This window comes from Palaemon carinicauda, chromosome 44 (genome assembly GCF_036898095.1).
Source record: "Palaemon carinicauda isolate YSFRI2023 chromosome 44, ASM3689809v2, whole genome shotgun sequence".
Taxonomy (NCBI): Eukaryota; Metazoa; Arthropoda; class Malacostraca; order Decapoda; family Palaemonidae; genus Palaemon; species Palaemon carinicauda.
In genome coordinates, this window is record NC_090768.1 from 52008839 (window position 1) to 52028504 (window position 19666).

The window sequence follows — 19666 nt, forward strand, 5'->3', positions numbered from 1 at the left end:
ACAGCTCACCCTCTCCCCATCTTCCACCATAAATAAAGTTTCATGTGCTGACTCCCCTACTACAAAAATATGACTAAAACTCCAATGAAACTACAATGCAAATAGAAAATATGACGCCATCATCAACACAAATGAGGATTAAAAAAGGGGTTAACTTCCTAATTTTCACCAAAAATTACATGGAAATAGTGACAAAGAAAAGATAATTATGATTAAAATTAAAAAAAAAATATCTTACATAAACATCAGCAAAAGAAATGGTGTATGGTAACTTTAACATGCATTAAAATATCTTCTATTAAATAAAAAACTGCTATCAATTATATTACCTAGAAATTTTAGAGCCATGATACAGGAATCTTTAACCAAAAGTTTAGAAAAAACGGGCACTTACTGAAGGCACTCTTGTATGAAACCTTCCCCTAAACTTGGCAATAAATCTTGAACATGTGATACTAAAGATGAAAGCTCTATATCAGAAGGAATCATGGTTTTGGTTTCAACATATCCATTCATTCCACTGGTGTCTGCTTCAACCTGAGGAGTAAATTACAAGTTTAAAAAGAAATTCACACTAGTAAGGAATGACTTACATGAAATCTCATGTAGCCATCGATCAAAGAAATAAGCACCCAGCAATGTACCCTGCAGTCTCATTTAACTTCCATTTTGGATACTTTAAAGATGACCACATATCTATGGAGCCAAAAATATAGTGAAGGATGTCCTTAAGATAGACATGAAAGATCAAATAATCAACCAACTACTCTTGGAGTAAGAGATGAAAGATCAAATAGCCAGCCAACTACTCAAGGAATACAACTGGAACTATTGCAACTTGGGCTGTTATCAAACACTGCCACCATTGCCACCTTCAAGCTATATCATCCTATAGAACTGCTAAAGAAACCGTTCACGCCAAGGGATTGTTTGTTAACTTTAACCCTACAGTACATTTGAGGCTCCCGGCTTCATTTTCAACATACAAGCAGACATTCAATAACTGATGTGGGGAAGAATTTCTAATTTATCTTTTGTATTATTCTAAATTGCATTCAAGTGAAGGATACCAAAAAATTTTCTAAAGTTGTAACAGAGTATTTTTTTCTACAGCAGGTGCACATGCCGACTTTTTGCAACAGGCCCACCAGCATATAAATTCATGCTGCTATTCAAGGAAACAGTGAGGGGAATTCTGAACAGAGGTGTTAACATTGCTGCACACACATGGAAATCAAGGAAGAGGACTGATGGCTACATGAGGATCCTGGTGATGCATCTATGGATCACCTTATGTCTTACAAGATAAAGATTTTGCAGTATGGGGAAATTTGAAGGCAACAGATGTAGGCAAATATATTAATGGTGGGGTTGTGATGAAGAATTCATATTTACAATTCACATTTGTTACAAACTAATGTTGAGTTTAAAAGATTTTATTTTTATAATGAAAAACTTAATACTCTCCATTAAAACTTTATAGAACTTTTAAATATTCTACTTGATTTCAATATGATGTACCAAGCATTTAATTACTGTAGAGTAAAATACTAATAACAGAGCTGAATAAAACTAGAGTATTCAATCATTTTTAAAATGTGGCTTAAAGATCCAAATTACCCCTATTTTGACCTTTCTCATCAATATCTGTAATTTCAAAGATTTTACACAAAAATAAAGCTGTCAATAAATTCTCTGAAAAATGACCACAATAATATTCATACCTCATTTACAGGGGAAGAATCTTTAAGATTTAATGACTTCATATCAGATGATAATCCCATCTCCTTCCATACAGTTGACACAGCATCTGTGATGAAGTCCAAACTTGTTACATCACCATTATGTTGCTGGAAAAAAATCAAACGGGGACTTGGAAAAACCATTTTTCTGATTTAGAACAAAAAGTAAATGTGCTCTTAATGCTATAGCACCAAATATACCACTGTAATACATACATGGCTTTGTCATAACATCAGTAGAAACCATCATGAAAACTATTCATAAATGTTGTACCAAGCCAATTATTTTACTATTCATAAAAGCATAAATGTTCACAATATACCAGAGTTTGGTAAACACAGAAAAGGACGCAAAGAAGTAAGGAACATAAGCATTCTGAGAGTATTGATGAAGCCGTATGTGTCACCTACCGATCATCAACTGACGCACTATTCTTTAACCCCTTTAACATTGATACGTACAGTATACCTGCACATGTTTTACCATATAGTAAGAAAGAGGAGCGACGTATACTTCTACGTAAATTTTTGTTTCTAGTCAAGCAAAGCAATTTTATACATTCAGATGGGTTTAGGGCAACACGTTCTTTACCAGAGAGTTGCAGCAGCTCCACCCACTATTCATTTCTATCAATAAATATCTAATGAACGTCGTGACATTTTCATACGAGATATGGGGAGGGGTTTCTTGAATACTTAGCCAGTGTTCGTCAGGCAGTCATACGTGAAGGATTATCGTAATTTCGTGAGCAAACATCGTGAATTAAAATTCTAAACAATTTTCTATTTTTTTCCCTATTACATGTATTTTTTTTTGTGCATGGGTGATAATAGTGCTTCTGAATTAGAGTCTTGAGTATCTGCCAGATAGCTCAAATGAGGATTACAGTGATAATGATGATAGTTACTTATATTATCATTATTATATTACTATTATTTTTGCTATTATCATCATTATTACAGGCTGCAATTGAAATGTTGATATACTGTAATGGCAATCAAAGGGGATCTCGAGTAGAAAGCTGGGGTAGGTTGTACTGCAACAGAGCAGTAGCAAAGAGGTTAAAGGAATTCTACGTAAGTACATAGTTACATATTTTCTCCTGACAAGATTATTTCTGAAACAAATCCAACAATGGAAACCATTTTTAGTATAAAGGTCATGACCACAAAATCACTATCCTTGATGTCATTTGAAAAGGCATTTTATTTGGAACATATGAAGGGTGTACATTATTTGTTGTCATTGCTAAGGTAAATTTGTATACAAAATCTATTTGATTTTTGTGCACTGTATATTTCAAACTTTGAACTAATTCATTAAACAGGAAGTATGACAATACTTTAACCTTAGCGAGCTACAAATAATGTCTCGATTCTATCTATGTATCATGCTCTTTTGTAATATATTCAACTCAAATCCATACACCCCTGCAGCAGGAGTTCTAAAATTGAGATGTGTGAAAGAGACACTACACTTGAAGACAGATGGACAATCTTTTTCAAGGTGCTTAAGTCTAATTTTGTATTATATATGATTAAAATCCCTTTGACCATGTAAGAGGTTACCATACATCTTCCACCAGCCAAAGGGCAGACACCTCTCCCCGTCCCCAAAGCCTGAGAGATACATCAGGGTTTAATAGCAGCGGGACATTAGCCTCAAAATTATTTTTGCTTGCTGTTATCAGTTTCTCATATTTTAAAGCTTTCTTTTTTCTATGCAATTTAATATTAGCAAAAAGCAAAGTTAACAAATTATAAGAAATTTCATTTAAATTCTAACCATCTTATTTCTTAAATATTTGTCATCAGCAGAAATACTCTGTCCTCTCCAATATGCTAGCTCTCAAAGAGTAGAAAAAGAATCTCCTTTTTTTCTGCTTTTGATTCCCATTTCATCAACGCTTCCCTTTCAGTGTCTGATGCTTTACCTTAGCTTCGTCTTAGCAAGTTCGTCTACAATTTTCTAATTTTTCTGTGATTTTTACAATTTTTTGGTTTTTCAGACCATTTACTCTACTAATTCAATTTTTTTTACTCATCACTTTGTGAACAATGATTTTTCTTTGCTTGACATTGTTCCTTTTTTAATCAATTTCCTTAATGGTTACCATCGATTTTTGAAGAACCATATTACATAACTTGTGGGGCAGGAAAAAAAACACTGACAAATCTAGAGACTAAGATGGTTTTAGCATGCAGTGAGAAAAGTTTAAAACAACTAATTCAGAAAAGTAGAAATAAAAGTAGCATGACAAAAAGTAGTAGGAAGGCCCAGAAAATCCGCATGATACTAGAGATATTTCATCAGACCTATAACATCGCAAAAGATAAATTCATTGTAAAACATTTTATGATGACAATAAATACAGTTTGGATTATAACATATTAACTGATTATACTTCTTTCAACACTTACCATCAATCCCAATGCTTTACTCCAATACAGTAAAATGATCAACAAAAAGAAGTACTTTACTGGGCTGTTCTCTGAAGTCCGTCATGGCAAGGATTTATTCCTTACATGCCCCATTCTATTCTCTATTAAGATACTGCTAATATTTATGTAAAAAATACACAACTCTGTGCATTTTCAAAAGTGTCATGTCCTGTACAGTATATGAGTTGTCCAAAATGAGAAACTGCCAACATACGTGTAATTCTAAAATCTAAGAAAAACTAGAAGACCTGATATTCAAATTAAACTTTGTGATTACCATAATGAAAGAGGGCTCACCTTAAAAAATTCTAAATCCTCTTCGATGGGGAAGACCGAACAATAGTCTGCAATCAATGTTTTGTCTCCAATCCAAGTCGACATCATGTGCATGAATTTTTCAACGCACTCCCCTACCAGAGAAGGCCCGACACTAGAACAGAAACAATAGATATATAATAATTTTGGACATGAGGAGGATTATTCTACATGTAATATGTTTGTTGATTAATATCAATGATAGAATAAGCCGAAACGAAATATGCTGTCCTAATATATGAAATATAAAATAATAGCAATTATAATAATAAAAGCAAAAGGTAAGGAGGTGTATGTTGCGTTTATGGATCTGGAGAAAGCATATGATAGAATTGATAGGGAAGCAATGTGGAATGTGATGAGGTTATATGGAGTTGGTGGAAGGTTGTTGCAAGCAGTGAAAAGTTTATACAAAGGTAGTAAAGCATGTGTTAGAATAGGAAATGAAGTGAGTGATTGGTTTCCGGTGAGAGTGGGGCTGAGACAGGGATGTGTGATGTCGCCATGGTTGTTTAGCTTGTATGTTGATGGAGTGGTGAGAGAGGTGAATGCTCGAGTGCTTGGACGAGGATTAAAACTGGTAGGCGAGAATGACCATGAATGGGAGGTAAATCAGTTGTTGTTTGCGGATGATACTGTACTGGTAGCAGACACAGAAGAGAAGCTTCACCGACTAGTGACAGAATTTGGAAGTGTGTGAGAGAAGGAAATTGAGAGTTAATGTGGGTAAGAGTAAGGTTATGAGATGTACGAGAAGGGAAGGTGGTGCAAGGTTGAATGTCATGTTGAATGGAGAGTTACTTGAGGAGGTGGATCAGTTTAAGTACTTGGGGTCTATTGTTGCAGCAAATGGTGGAGTGGAAGCAGATGTACGTCAGAGAGTGAATGAAGGTTGCAAAGTGTTGGGGGCAGTTAAGGGAGTAGTAAAAAATAGAGGGTTGGGCATGAATGTAAAGAGAGTTCTATATGAGAAAGTGATTGTACCAACTGTGATGTATGGATCGGAGTCGTGGGGAATGAAAGTGATGGAGAGACAGAAATTGAATGTGTTTGAGATGAAGTGTCTAAGGAGTATGGCTGGTGTATCTCAAGTAGATAGGGTTAGGAACGAAGTGGTGAGGGAGAGAACGGGTGTAAGAAATGAGTTAGCAGCTAGAGTGGATATGAATGTGTTGAGGTGGTTTGGCCATGTTGAGAGAATGGAAAATGGTTGTCTGCTAAAGAAGGTGATGAATGCAAGAGTTGATGGGAGAAGTACAAGAGGAAGGCCAAGGTTTGGGTGGATGGATGGTGTGAAGAAAGCTTTGGGTGATAGGAGGATAGATGTGAGAGAGGCAAGAGAGCGTGCTAGAAATAGGAATGAATGGCGAGCGATTGTGACGCAGTTCCAGTAGGCCCTGCTGCTTCCTCCGGTGCCTTAGATGACCGCGGAGGTAGCAGCAGTAGGGGAGTCAGCATTATGAAGCTTCATCTGTGGTGGAAATGTGGGAGGTTGGGCTGTGGCACCCTAGCAGTACCAGCTGAACTCGGTTGAGTCCCTGATTAGGCTGAAGGAACATAAGAGAGTAGAGGTCCCCTTTTTGTTTTGTTTCATTGTTGGTGTCGGCTACCCCCCAAAATTGGGGGAAGTGCCTTGGTATATAGATAGATAATAATAAACTTTATAATATAGTAATGGGCTACATCCATGGTCCACAACTGTTCCTGAACCATTTTTATCCATAGAATAAAATTGGTAGCACAGGTAAATGACAAAATGCGCTCTATCTGGCATGTAAAACAATGGACAATTAATCAATTTTTCAATGGAAGAGGAAAATTGGGAAGCCGATTTAGTGTACGATCCTGAACCTTTTACGCAACCTGAGGATGGCGAGATTGTTAAGACTCGGGACTCCCATGGATCTGGAAGTCGATGAGGACGACATTATTGAGCTTCTCGAGGAGCACCACAATGAGCTTACGACAGACGACATGAAGGAGTTGATCATTTAACTGAACGTCATTCAGGAACAGTTCTTTAGCGGCACCGAGGAGGAGGATGACCATCAGACAAAGGCAGAAATTATGGAGGATCTAGCTGCCTACCACAAAATGGCATCTCTTGTAGAAAAGCAACACCCAAAAATGGTTCACACAGGTCATGTTCCTGTGTACATAAATGACATTTGCCAGTGTCTTTCAGGAACATTTTAAGAAGCAGGCAAAAACAAGCTTCCATGGATAGTTATTTTTTAAAGAGGCCTTTTGTACCTGATGAAAAGCTCAAAGTGATCCTAAAAAACAGAAACGTGGAAGTGATGAAGAAATTTACACTATGTAGAAACGTAGTGTAAATTTAGAAAAAACAAAATGTAAAGTAAAAAAAAAAATAGAAAAAGGCAAACAAAAAGACATTTAATTTCAAATTTTTCGTAAAGTTATGTGTTAAGGTTTTCTGCTATTTGTTACTGTACATAATGTGTTTGGTAAAGTTAAGTGTTCATATTTTCTGCCGTTTGTCCTCATCCCCAACCGCCCAGCCACTGTTGCTTTTGGACATCGCCTCACTCCAAAGGTAAAGTTCTACATTTTTGTTACTGTATTTTCCATTTATTATTGCATTACTGTAGGTATTAACAGTTAGGTGATATATTGAATGATTCAAATGGTTGTATTCCATTGTTCTTAGAACATTTTTATCATTGTTATAAAATTTCATGTGGTATTTTTGTAGAGCTTGGAATGGATTAGGCAACTCTTATGTAAAACGTGCACCATGATAAACTTTCATGAAATGAAAGCCACTCCAGAACTAATTAATTTCATATCTTGAGGCATTACTGTAATGTGTAGTACTGTATTGAGCCTCATGATAAAGAAGGCATGACTATTGGAATCAACTGCGTACCTAGTACAGAATGGTGATTATTCTATCGGGGATTCTTCTCAACCAGTGTTTTTCCATAATTCTTGCAAAGTCATGGGTATAATACCTTAATATCAATCCTAACTGCTCTGCTTGAGAGTTAATACGAGTTGCAAAAGCGGGTGAGAGTTTCTTCAGATCCATCCTTACCATCATCTAGTCAGATATCTGGGCTATATCATGAGTCATGGGTTTGTGGTAAAACAAAATAACAATTTCAAAATTAATGTTTCCAATACAAAACCATTTCTGAAAACTGGAACTCCCTCCTACCTAACCTCACAGGTAATTACCATCATCATTATTACTAGACAAGGTAAAAAGTAGTTGCCCAAACACCACCAAACATGTGAGAGGTAATTACAAGAGGTTAGTTAAAGTACTGGGGTAGTTTGTAGCGCTACGGCCAAGCTTCCTAATTTTCTTATTATCGCTCCGACTGTTATCTTGTATAGAATAAAAACGTTTGGAAATGGTCTACGGATGTTAAGTATGTGCTTAAACGCACACTTTTATGTTTTTTGCCGAAAACCCTAAATTACCTGAAAATTTGTGGCTCGAGTTCTTACTCCGGCCACGAATCTTCTCGCTCCCGTAGTAGGTAAGGGGGGGGCCCCCCTGGGTAAGGATACGGCTTTTAGCATAGGTTAGGTGGGTTTTTTAAGTTAGCTTCTCCCGCCAAAATAGTTTTTAGAACGACGGCCAGTTCAGAATACAGTATTCCAGTTTTCTACGAACTCGATTTTAGAATGACGGCCACAGTTCACCCCACTTTATAATATTCCCATTTTCTATGAATGAAAACGGATCTGGCCGTCACCCTACAAAGGCTCCAAGTACTGCTTCTTTTTATTATCAAACAAAATGACAGGTAAGCACAAATCTCTAAAGGTCATGTAATGAAAATTAAATCTGCTTGAAGAAACTTTTACCTTTGAAAGCGCATGAGTCTTGATTGACCCTTGATTCTTTTGATTTCAGTACACTTCATCTTCAAATTTCTTACACCAATAACAAGGTACCCATCTTTTTAGTAACCAAATAAGAAAGTGAATTTGGGAACACTTTTGATGTTTTTAAAATTCCAACCAATTAGGCTATAAAGCCACTCTTATAAGCAAGTAAATACTGTGGTAAGCCAAACCTTTGTTAGCACAGAATACTCCATAAAGGGCTACCACTGCCATTGTACCTTGTGCGGTAAACTAGAGATTGAATTAATAGTACTTTACAGATTCCTTTTGGTCTCCAATTGTATCAAATACAGCTTTTTATTTTCAATATGTTCCTTCAAACTCTTCCTATTTCCGTGTGCCATTCATAATCGTTTCTTTAATTTCCAGCTCTCATCAAATTATGTTAATCATTAAAGTAGGGGATTCAGCGTTATGAAGCTTCATCTGTGGTGGATAACAGGGGAGGGTGGGCTGTGGCACCCTAGCAGTACCAGCTGAACTCGGTTGAGTCCTTTGTCAGGCTGGGAGGAACGTAGAGAGGAGAGGTCCCCTTTTTTGTATCATTTGTTTGATGTTGGCTAACCCCGAAAATTGGGGGAAGTGCCTTGGTATAAGTATGTATGATTAAAGACATTCTAACCACACCTCCAAAACTAATTTTCATTTCAGAGTAACTCTAAATATGCGAAACAGTCATATCCTTAAACTAAGTAATTCTTTCAAAGCTAAGAATAAATATAAATTTTTGTACTTCTGCATTGTGTCACCTGACAGTTCTAATTGATAGTAAGACTATCATAAACTGTATACAGTACTAAATATCACTTCCCAACTACCTCACTTACATTTTTTCAAGTTTACGTTGCTTTAATTTTTACCATTCACTAAATAAATACTTTAGGCAAGTCACTACTTGTGAGTCTACAAATGTGATTCAACTGTGTTGTTAATCTACTCTATAAAAACAAGTTTAATTAAATAGAGCAGCACACCAAGTAGAAATTATAGACGCTTTGACTTACTTATCTCCCAACAGAGGCTCAAAACAAATGTGCTGAACTATAAGACGAACAATTTCCAAGGCATATTGCCTTGCTAATATTATCTTTTTTATAAGTCTTGTGGTCCACAATTGAAGTTCAGGTTCATCTGAGCGTTCATTCAAGATATCCATCATCACTGGAATAGTTCTTTCATAGAAAGCGCATAATCTGAAAATAAAGAGGCGAAATAAAGTGCACAACCAGTCAAATTATCTGAAAAACAGAACACAACAAAACAAATTTAGAAGTAAATGTTTAATGTAATGTCAACCTGTCAAATTATCTAAAAAAACCAAAATAAAACAAAAATTCAGAAGTAAATGTTTTAGGAACAGTTCAAGTTATTTAAAGATCAAGCTTCTACTTTTTAAGCTCTAATAAAAGAAAAAATTCTATTTTTCAGGAGACTAAATTCCTGTATACCAAATAAACCTCTTTATTAAGTAATCAGCATGCCAGACAATGACTAGATTAAGTAAAATTTGAAAATCAAATTGCCTGAAATTACATATAAAAATCAGACTATATATAAGTTTAGTGAGATCTGTGTTAAAGTATGGACACGAGTCGTGGTATGACAACGAAACAATATCCAACAGATTTTGTAGATTTACGAACAATGCCCTCGGAAGAATATTAGGAGCTAAAAGGCAGGACAGGTTTAGAAATGAAACTACAAGAGATCGCTCAAGTGCCATTTGTGGATGAGATCATGGTGAGGGGTAGATGGAGTGGTTTGGGCATACTCTTCGCACACTCCAAGAGAGATTAGTCCACCAAACTTTCAACTGGGCTCCACAAGACACTAGAAGAGTTGAAAGACCCAAGCCTACATGGCTGAGGACTATGAAGCGTGAAGAAGGAAATAACGAATAGAGAAGTATTGATTTAAAGAGTCAAAATAGAGACGACTGGCGAAATCTAACTGAGGCCCTTTGCGTCAATAGATGTAGGAGGAGATGATGATGATATCTGCATAATGCTATTCAAATTTAGATAGCTGCTCTCTGATTGCAATCAATAAAGATCTAGGTTGACTGATCTTCCTGAACAATTTAGAATCAGTAAAATTAGAACTCTGTGTATTACACAGACTGATCCTGGTAATATTATTGTACCTCAAATTTTCCTTAGAACTAGTTCACAATTTCTTTCATGTGTTTTCAAAAGACTGCAGACCTAATTTGATATTAAAGAAAAAGAACTTCACAAGAAGATTATACAGCAGACTTTTAGTTTCTAACCTTGCAAGAAAATAAACTCAATGCAAATACTGGTAATATTGTAGTATAGTTTCGAAAAATTTGAAATACTGCTTCTCAAATGTGCTTCATGTGACAACATACAAATTTGTTTAAAAGTATAATTTGATATAAACAATGAGGAAAACAATTACCTTATTTCGAAAGAAGCTTCATGAAAATATTTACAAGCCGGAGAATGACACTTGAGGAACATTTTTATCGACATTAAAGTATCGTTGAGGAACAGGACAATGTCATGGACATCTTCTATAGACAATTGCCTATTTGAACTGCTCAGGGCTACAGGCAACATATTTTCAGCTACTCCTAACTTATCTTCAATATTACCTAAAGCCTGGAAACAAAAATAAAAGCATGATTAGCATAAAATATGGATACCATTAAAAATATGGCACACCCAAATAATGAGTACTGTATACCAAAATATCCTATTTTTTTAACCCTTTTACCCCCGGGGTATTTGGAAATTTCCAACCCTTAACCCCCAGGGGGTTATTTTTTTCCCCAGCACATTTTGTAGTATATTTTCTTTAAATTGCTCTAACAGCCTTAATTTTTGTCATAGAGAGGTCAGGTTGGTCTCATTCTTTTGGAAAATGCCTGAATTTTCTCAAAAAAATATCAAAAAATATGAAAAACCAATTTTTATAGCATTTTTTTGCAAGGACGTACCGGTACGTCCATGGGGTAAAGGGATGGCTTTTGTGAAACGTACCAGTACGTCCTTTGGTGGTAAAAGGGTTAACAAACCAAAATTCACTATTTTGATGTTACATAAAATTTATAATAGAAAATAGTCAGAACAAAATTATTATTTTTATGGTGTCACTGGCACAACTAGTCTATGGTACTTCATAAGATATAACCAAAAAAAAAATTAAAACATATCAGTCTGGTATTTCATATGATACAACAAAAAACAAAATTCAAACATATATAAGATGTGAAATTTTTAGTTAGACACACTAATCAAATGATTATATTTTGCAAAGATTACCTCCAAACTACCTATTTCTCAGTAAGACAAATAAATGTACTTAAAGTTGGTGTGGCAAGTGTTTAATACTGAATATAAGAAACATATCTACTTACTAAAGTTATTGTGGGTATAGTTTCAGCAAGATCAGCATAATATTTTGCTTGGCATGTAAATATATTGCCAACCATCTTCGAAATCATAGCTTGGTTCGTATTACCATACAATACGCAAATATCGATTATCTTGCATATATCAAAAATGAAGTTATCGTATATTATTTCACCAAAAACTGACGGAGTTATATGGTTTTCCTGAAACAAATAAAAGGTGAAGTTAAAATCAGCAGTCACATGCAACAAGTTATTGTTAAGAGAAATGACCTCTGACTTGTGAACTATTTGTTTTATATTCATGCAGTTACTGTACTATTCTATTTACCAAGGCACTTCGAGGATTCAGGAGAGTTTTGATGATACTGCTCGAGTGCCACAGCCCATCCTACCTCGTTATCCACCACAAATGAAGCTTCATATGCGGAATCCCCTACTGCTACTACCTCAGCCGTCACCAAGGTGACCAGAGGAAGCAGCAGGGCCTACCGGAACCGAGTCACAATCGCTCGCCATTCATTCCTATTTCTAGCATGCTCTTTTGCCTCTCTCACATCTATCCTCCCATCACCTAGAGCTTTCTTCACTCCATCCATCCACCCAAACCTCGGCCTTTCTCTTGTACTTGACCCATTCTCCCATCACATTCATCACCTTCATCAGCAGCCAGCCATTTTCCACTCACTCTACATGGCCAGACCAACTCAACACAATCATATCCACTTTAGCTGCTAAATAATTTCTTACACCCATTCTCACCCTCACTTTTTCCTAACCTAAGGGCTCCAACAAGAAAAAATAGCCTAGTGCGGAAAGGAATTAGGTAAACTACAAGAGATAAGTAACAAACAAATATTTCAAATACAGTAACAACATTAAAATATATCACTCATACAATTTATAAAAACTTCAAAAAACAAGAGGAAAAGAAATAAGATAGAATAGTGTGCCCCAATGTACCCCTAAGCAAGAGAATTACACCTCAAAACAGTGGAAGATCACGGTACAGAGGCTATGGCACTACCCAAAATTAGAGAACAATGGTTTGATTTTGGAGTGTGCTCCTTCTAGAAGAGCTTCTTACCATTGCTAAAGTCTCTCTTCTACCCTTACCAAGAGGAAAGTAGCCACTGAACAATTATAGTGTAGTAGTTTATCCCTTAAGTGAAGAATTTTTCCTCAGTATTGTTAGGTGTACAAGGACAGAGGAGAATGTAGAAAGAATAGGCCCGACTATTCGGTGTGTAGGTAAAGGAAAAAAGAACGGTAACCAGAGAGGGGGATCCAATGTAGTACTGTCTGGCCAATCAAAGAACCCAATAACTCAAGCAGCAATATCTCAACAGGTGGCTGGTGCCCTGGGTAACCTACTTATTCAATGAAAGAATCCTCTCCAGAAGGGAGCATGGAGTCTCAAATGAAATATCTGGTGTATGATGACAAAAGGCTTTGGTATTCATTCCAACATCCTCTCCCTTGTTACAGGAGGATGGGGGAGAAGTACTTTTAACAGATCCAGTCTCATGAGAATGATGTTCAGATGTATAGCTTACCTATATAAATGATCTTTCCTGCACTTAACGGTACAATTGCTTCATCCATCATGAAAGTAAAGATAAAATAACAAGAACTAATCAATTTAACTTTCATCCCGACACACATTGAAATTGCTTCATCCCTCATGGAAAGAAAGAATAACCAGAACTGATCATTTTACCTTTCATCCCGACACACATTGAAATGTTACTATAGACAAAGTACTTTCTATCCTGTGTGGATGCTACGCTGACAACACAACTACTTGATCAGCCTCTACAAGGCTTAGTATAAAAACATCAATAGACTTGTGGTTATACTGTCATCCCTTAGATAAACTGCAGCTGTACTTATTTTCAGATTAATGTCCAAGATATAATGTACTTGTAATTTCACCTTGTGTTTGCTCCCTTTCAACAATCCATAATTACTAGGAAAGATTTATTAAGAATTTTCAAATTAGAACAGCAATTCAGTATCATAATCAACAAATATTGTAATGTACTTGATTAAAAAACTATTGACCTTCGATATTTACAATTCTTTAAACTAAAATACAAACTTTACCTACATGAATATCTTGTAAAAATGCATGCCAACACTCAGTACTAAAATTTTCATCTACATAAGCATTATTGCAAAACAAAATACTTACCCTAGATTCTTTATAAGTAGCCATCCGAATAAAAACAAACATCACAAGTCGGTGTATAGATTCTTCAAACGTCGCTGCAAATTCCCTACTTGAAATACCCACATCATCTATTTGAGAATCTCGAGGATTTCTGCTTGCATTTATTAAATATGAATCAAGGCAAGCATGTACGCCAGGATCATATACCACTTTCGACCAAAATCTGAAAAGTACAAAATACTTAAGTATACAAGCTGGTGAACAAACAAAATATACTAACAAAATAATACGATACTTATTATTAGAGCAGAATTTCAAACCCTATGCAAGGTGAATATCTATCCAAGATTTTTTAACCAGAAGCTTATATATAAGTAAAGTTTACAAATGTGCATTTCTAATTTGAGTTATATAGAACTTAAAAATTAAGGTAGTCTATACAGGTGCATGTTCTATTTAAGATACATGTTGCAGCTGTGCTCAAATTTACAACCTATTTTGATTAATGGAAGTCAAAGTAATTTTTAACTAAAATCTGACAAAAGATCTGAAATTTGTTGCACTATGGTAAAATGAGAATTGAATAAAATATTTTTTTTTTTATTTAAAGTTATAAAGAGAAATGGCAAATATGTTCGATGTTGAAAATGTTCATCACTTCATATACTTTTAATGTTAAATTTAGTCAATCTACATAAACCTTCAACAGAAAAGTAAAGAAGGTTTTTATGCAACAAAGTTTTTTTTTTCTCATTCAAACTCATTTACATGGCCTAATTTGTACATCTTAATAATTATTTCCTTCCTAAGTCCAAAGAAGCTCATTTGGTGGCTAGGTGCCAGTACAGTAAATGTATATCCAGGGACCTAAATTCCAAGTAAGTTATGATAACTCAGCAGACAGACCAATGGGCTCCCCCCAAAACCCCCCTGATCCCTAGCTTAGAAGGACAGTGAGGTTGCAGATACAACTAGAAACTATCAGGCTTGAGCAGGGTTTGAACTCCTGACTCAATATTTATAAGACAGGGATATTTCAAACAGGACTGAGCAATCTAAATTGTTGGTTCAGAGAAAGGAAAGGATTAGATGAGATTGGTACAACATTGTCTTCTAGAGATAAAGTTGTCTGGAAGTGGCAAATTCCCTCCAGGAGAACTTAACTCTATTGAAAGACCATCATAGCTACTTTCATCACCTAAAAATTGTCCTTCTTGGGAAAATTATAGTTCCTTAGTCGTGAACTAATGTAATGAAAAAGACACATGAAAGCTATGATCTTTGTGCAATCTGTTTCCTGAGGAAACTTTCATAACCGAGTAAAAAATCCTGGTTTATTATCCATTTTCGGTAAGAAAATTAAAGCTCTAAAAGACCACTAAAATACAGTATATGGGAAGCCAAGCTTGATAGATAAAGCCATCAACAGAGAAATAATTCCCAATTTTGTATGTATGCTGGTTGTCCTTATGAGAATTTTGTTTGCAGATTGATTCATCGATGTTGAGAAGCTTTTGTATGGGTGAAGGGAAATCCTCCTCAGTCCAGAAGCTTCTGTTTTTTATAAAGTATTATCTGATCTTTTAAGAGTTTTCCCATCTGTAGATGCATATGCTACATCCCATGTTAATATTTTGTACATTTTTGTGTGAGCTAATGATACCAGTCTATCAGGCAACAAAAGTTCTTACCACTTAGGATTAAAATCTTGATCTTATAGAACCATGATAAAGGTTGGTTTAGCTCCCACCATTTGTACTGCGTATTAAATGCTGAAGACAACCCTGTGAGACACCCTGCAAGCAAAGGACAAGCTGGAGCTACATAGGGAAGAAATTGGAGAGCAAAAAGACTAGTGCTGATACCCGTTCAGTTACGCCATTTCATGTCAAGTATGTCCAAACTTTACGTTCCTTTTGTTATGAAACAATAGGAAAAAATCTATAAATATCACTTAGTAAATTAACATTGGTTAAAAAAATTAAAAATTCATATGAGAGCAAAATCACATAACACCAAATGTTAAAATATTCAAAGCAATCTAATATATATATATATAAAATAATTCAAAGCTTAAACATAGGAGTCCATGATGTCTCTTTAGAATTTAAAAAAATTAAAAACACATTGATGAGGTATCACTATGTCTTACACAAGAACTTAGGATGTATGCTTACAAAATGCAACTCATACAGGCACTTGAGCAAAACAAACCAAAAAAGAAATCTTGCAGTTAACACGATAGAACGAATTTCTGAGGGATAGATGTTCCTCAACAGAGTTTTTCTTAGTGATGAGAGAGCCTTTCATGTTTCATGGAAACTAAACACACACAATGTGAGAACCTGGGGATCAGGGCATCCCCATGTGACTAGGGAACTGCACTGAGATAACCCAAAGCTAAATGTGTGGTGTGGGATCATGTGGAACCAAATCACTGGCTCACTTTCCTTCAAGACATCAATTACTGCTGGTGTTTTTGACCTTTTGACTAAATATGTGGCACAATAATTTAGATGGTCTTCCACTGTCTTGGGTTAAAGTTTCTCTTTCTTGAGGGTACACTCAGGCACGCTATTCTATCTAATTTCTCATTCTCTTGTTTTGTTAAAGTTTTTACAGTTTATATAGGAAATATTTGTCTTGGTGTTGTTGCTGTTCTTAAAATATTTTATTTTTCCTTTTTTCCTTTCCTCACTGAGCTATTTTCCCTGTTGGGGCCCCTGGGCTTATTAGCACACTGCTTTTTCCAACTAGGGTTGTAGCTTAGCAAGTAATAATAATAATAGTAATCAACCATCTCCTTCCAGCAAGATGGTGCACCGTCACATTGGGAACTACGTACTCATGGGTTCCTAAATCAAACATTTCCAGACTGGTGGATTGGAAGAATTTGGCCATCTAGTTGACCAGTTGTTATCCCCTGGAATTCCTATAGGGTATTGTTAAAGACATTGAATATCAAACAAAGATACGGGACATCATTAACCTTAAGCAAAAGACCATTGATGCTGTTACCACCATTGATGAGACTAAGCAACATCGAACATGGCAAGAAATTGAGTACCATCTTGATGAGATTTGTGCAATTAATGGTGCCCATACAAGTATATCAAACAATGAAAAAACTTTAATATCTACTGCCCATTTTGTAAACATTTCCATATATTTCTCTGTTCATTTACTTTTGTCCTATGTACTGTATGACATTTAACTGGTTACCTCACCAAACAGCTGTTCTACCAATGTCAATCAGCAATATGCTATATTTCATTTATATTTTATACATCTGACTTAGTCAATGGTTGCAAAACTTAAGCAATTTTGCTTTTGTACTTATTGGTTGCATGCCCCAGAACAGCCTTTTTAAAACTCAAATCTACAATCAAGGACACCTAAATTCCTTAAAACTCTTTCTCCCTCTTCCCTACTACCCTACTCTGAACATTACCCTTTTGTTGCTTTATAAGATTGGGAATGCAGTTTTTTAAACATTAAAACAAAAGACTGCCTTCACAATTGGATACCTGATGTTATCAGTTTATCATAAGTTTAGATAACTTCCAAAAAAAAGGGGAGGGGGGCTATAAATTTGAGATAATGAATTGCAAACTCACAACAGTATATCAGTACTATACAGTACATGTACGAGAGAGAGAGAGAGAGAGAGAGAGAGAGAGAGAGAGAGAGAGAGAGAGAGAGAGAGAGATGATTTCCCGCTAGAAAAATTAATAAATAATCTAAGTTAATAAATCATCTATTTCATATGAAATAGATATCAGGTTATTACGAATGTTGTTTGTTTACTGTATTAAATGATATATTGTTTTTTTTTTTACAGTATTTCTTTATCTTATCTTTGTTATTCTTAGTTGGATTTGTGTTTCCATCTCTGAATGTTTTTAAGTTGGGGACCTTCTGTAATCTAAAAAAAAAAAAAAAAAGAGAGAGAGAGAGAGAGAGAGAGAGAGAGAGAGAGAGAGAGAGAGAGAGAGAGAGAGAGAGAGAGAGAGAGAGAGAGAGAGAGAGCGTTTGTTGGAAAATGATGCAGTATGGTACATAGCAGAGTGCACAGAAACATACAAAGTGTTACGCTACGAATTTTGGATTTAAAAGACGGTCGCTCATGAATGGCAAAGGCAAGGGACATTAACAATGCCCTAGAGACTGACCATATTACATATGATAAGCAGTCAATCCCACTCTTCACCCAAGCTATGACCAGGGAGGGCTAGGCAATGACTGCTACAGGCTCTCCCAAATGCTCCATCCTTAGATCACACGGCCAGTGAGCTTGCAGACACTACAAGAAACTATCGAGCTTAGGCAAGTCTCCAACTCCAATCCAGCAGAACGCCAGGCTAGTACATTTCCAATAGGCTACCACAACCACATAATCATACAAATATAATATGAAATATGAAATCCATACCTATGATGGGGTAGTTTTAAAAGATAATTCAAGTCTTGCTCTAGGTATTCTAAAAGCTCCAACCACATTTCCTGAGCTCCTGGTGGGAATACTCCATCTTCATCTACTAGAGGTGGAACATATTTCACTAAATTGCGTTTCTCAGCCCATCCAATGTGCTGTAAAGAAATGTAATCTTTAACATTCGTACTCCTTATCTATTTACTTTTCCATTAAAACACACATGATTTGAATTCTGTACTTAATTATAAGGTATTTATGGAATGGATCAAATATACTTAAAAAATAGCACAACTTCTATGGAAAGCCTTATACATTTTAAAGGTTGACTCCAAGCATTCCAAAGGAAACCTTTAATCCATCTACTGTATTATGTTGGGTCCGTGACTGAATTAAGAATGATACCAAGCTTTAGTGTATTATACTTGAAAACCAAATTCTACTTCTTTACATTTGACTGAGTTGCTATTTATACATGGAACTCTTTTTTAAATAAAATGTTCTGAAGTTATTCTGGCCTTGATTGATTTAATTTCCAGAACATGATAAAGTTATCCATCATCAGAATTTTGACAGTTTTCACATTAGGCGTAGATAAACTATCCTGTTTATTGAAAAGGTTATAATAGTTCTAAATTAAAAGTAAAAATAACTTTCAAAATGTACCAGTATACAGTTTATCTAAAAAATTATGTTCAAAAGTTATGTTGGCCTTGATTAATTTGATTTAAAGAACCCAAACAAGTTATCAATCATCAAAATATCAGCAGTTTCACACTAGGCGTGGATAAACAAGTCTGTTTATAAGGTTATGATAATTCTAAATTAAAAGTAAAAATATCTTTTAAAATGTACCGGTATACGGTTTATCTAAAAAAGTACTGTAGTCTAAGGAATAAAAACTTCTACACACATGCACTATAAACAATGCTGAGTTATAACTAAAATGATGAAGACCCCTTACCAGTGCTGGAACTTTCTTCTCGACGCCTTTGTCATTAATCGTTATTATCTTCTTATCAATGGGACTTCCCGAAAGAGACTCCACCTATGGATGGAGGGAAAGGTTTGAAATCATTCATCGTACATTTAATTTCTAAATACCTGTGAAGACAACTAATCTTTTTTGACAATAGTACTTTACTTGTAATAAGTTTGGAAATAATTTGCATTTTTCCTAATACAAATCTGTAGTTATTTATTATAGATATTCTTAGGGCAAAGCTGAAACCAGCCATAAGACTTTTTTAGCGAGGTGGAACTACCCTACTGCTAGTTAGCGGTAGGAGGGAGAGCTGGGGTAC

At 35.4% G+C, this 19666-nt stretch overlaps 1 protein-coding gene across 1 annotated transcript in view; it reads right to left on the bottom strand.

Annotated features, from left to right (window-relative positions):
- Nucleotides 1-19666, bottom strand: part of LOC137634480 (activating signal cointegrator 1 complex subunit 2) — a 47741-nt gene that overhangs the window by 18146 nt on the left and 9929 nt on the right. The window contains exons 2-10 of the mRNA XM_068366902.1: nt 19327-19410; nt 18363-18520; nt 13952-14153; nt 11764-11961; nt 10803-11005; nt 9386-9574; nt 4482-4614; nt 1725-1850; nt 395-537 (exon numbers count right to left, since the gene is read on the bottom strand). Coding sequence (XP_068223003.1) covers nt 395-537; nt 1725-1850; nt 4482-4614; nt 9386-9574; nt 10803-11005; nt 11764-11961; nt 13952-14153; nt 18363-18520; nt 19327-19410 — 1436 coding nt within the window. The remainder of the gene's footprint in view (nt 1-394; nt 538-1724; nt 1851-4481; nt 4615-9385; nt 9575-10802; nt 11006-11763; nt 11962-13951; nt 14154-18362; nt 18521-19326; nt 19411-19666) is intronic.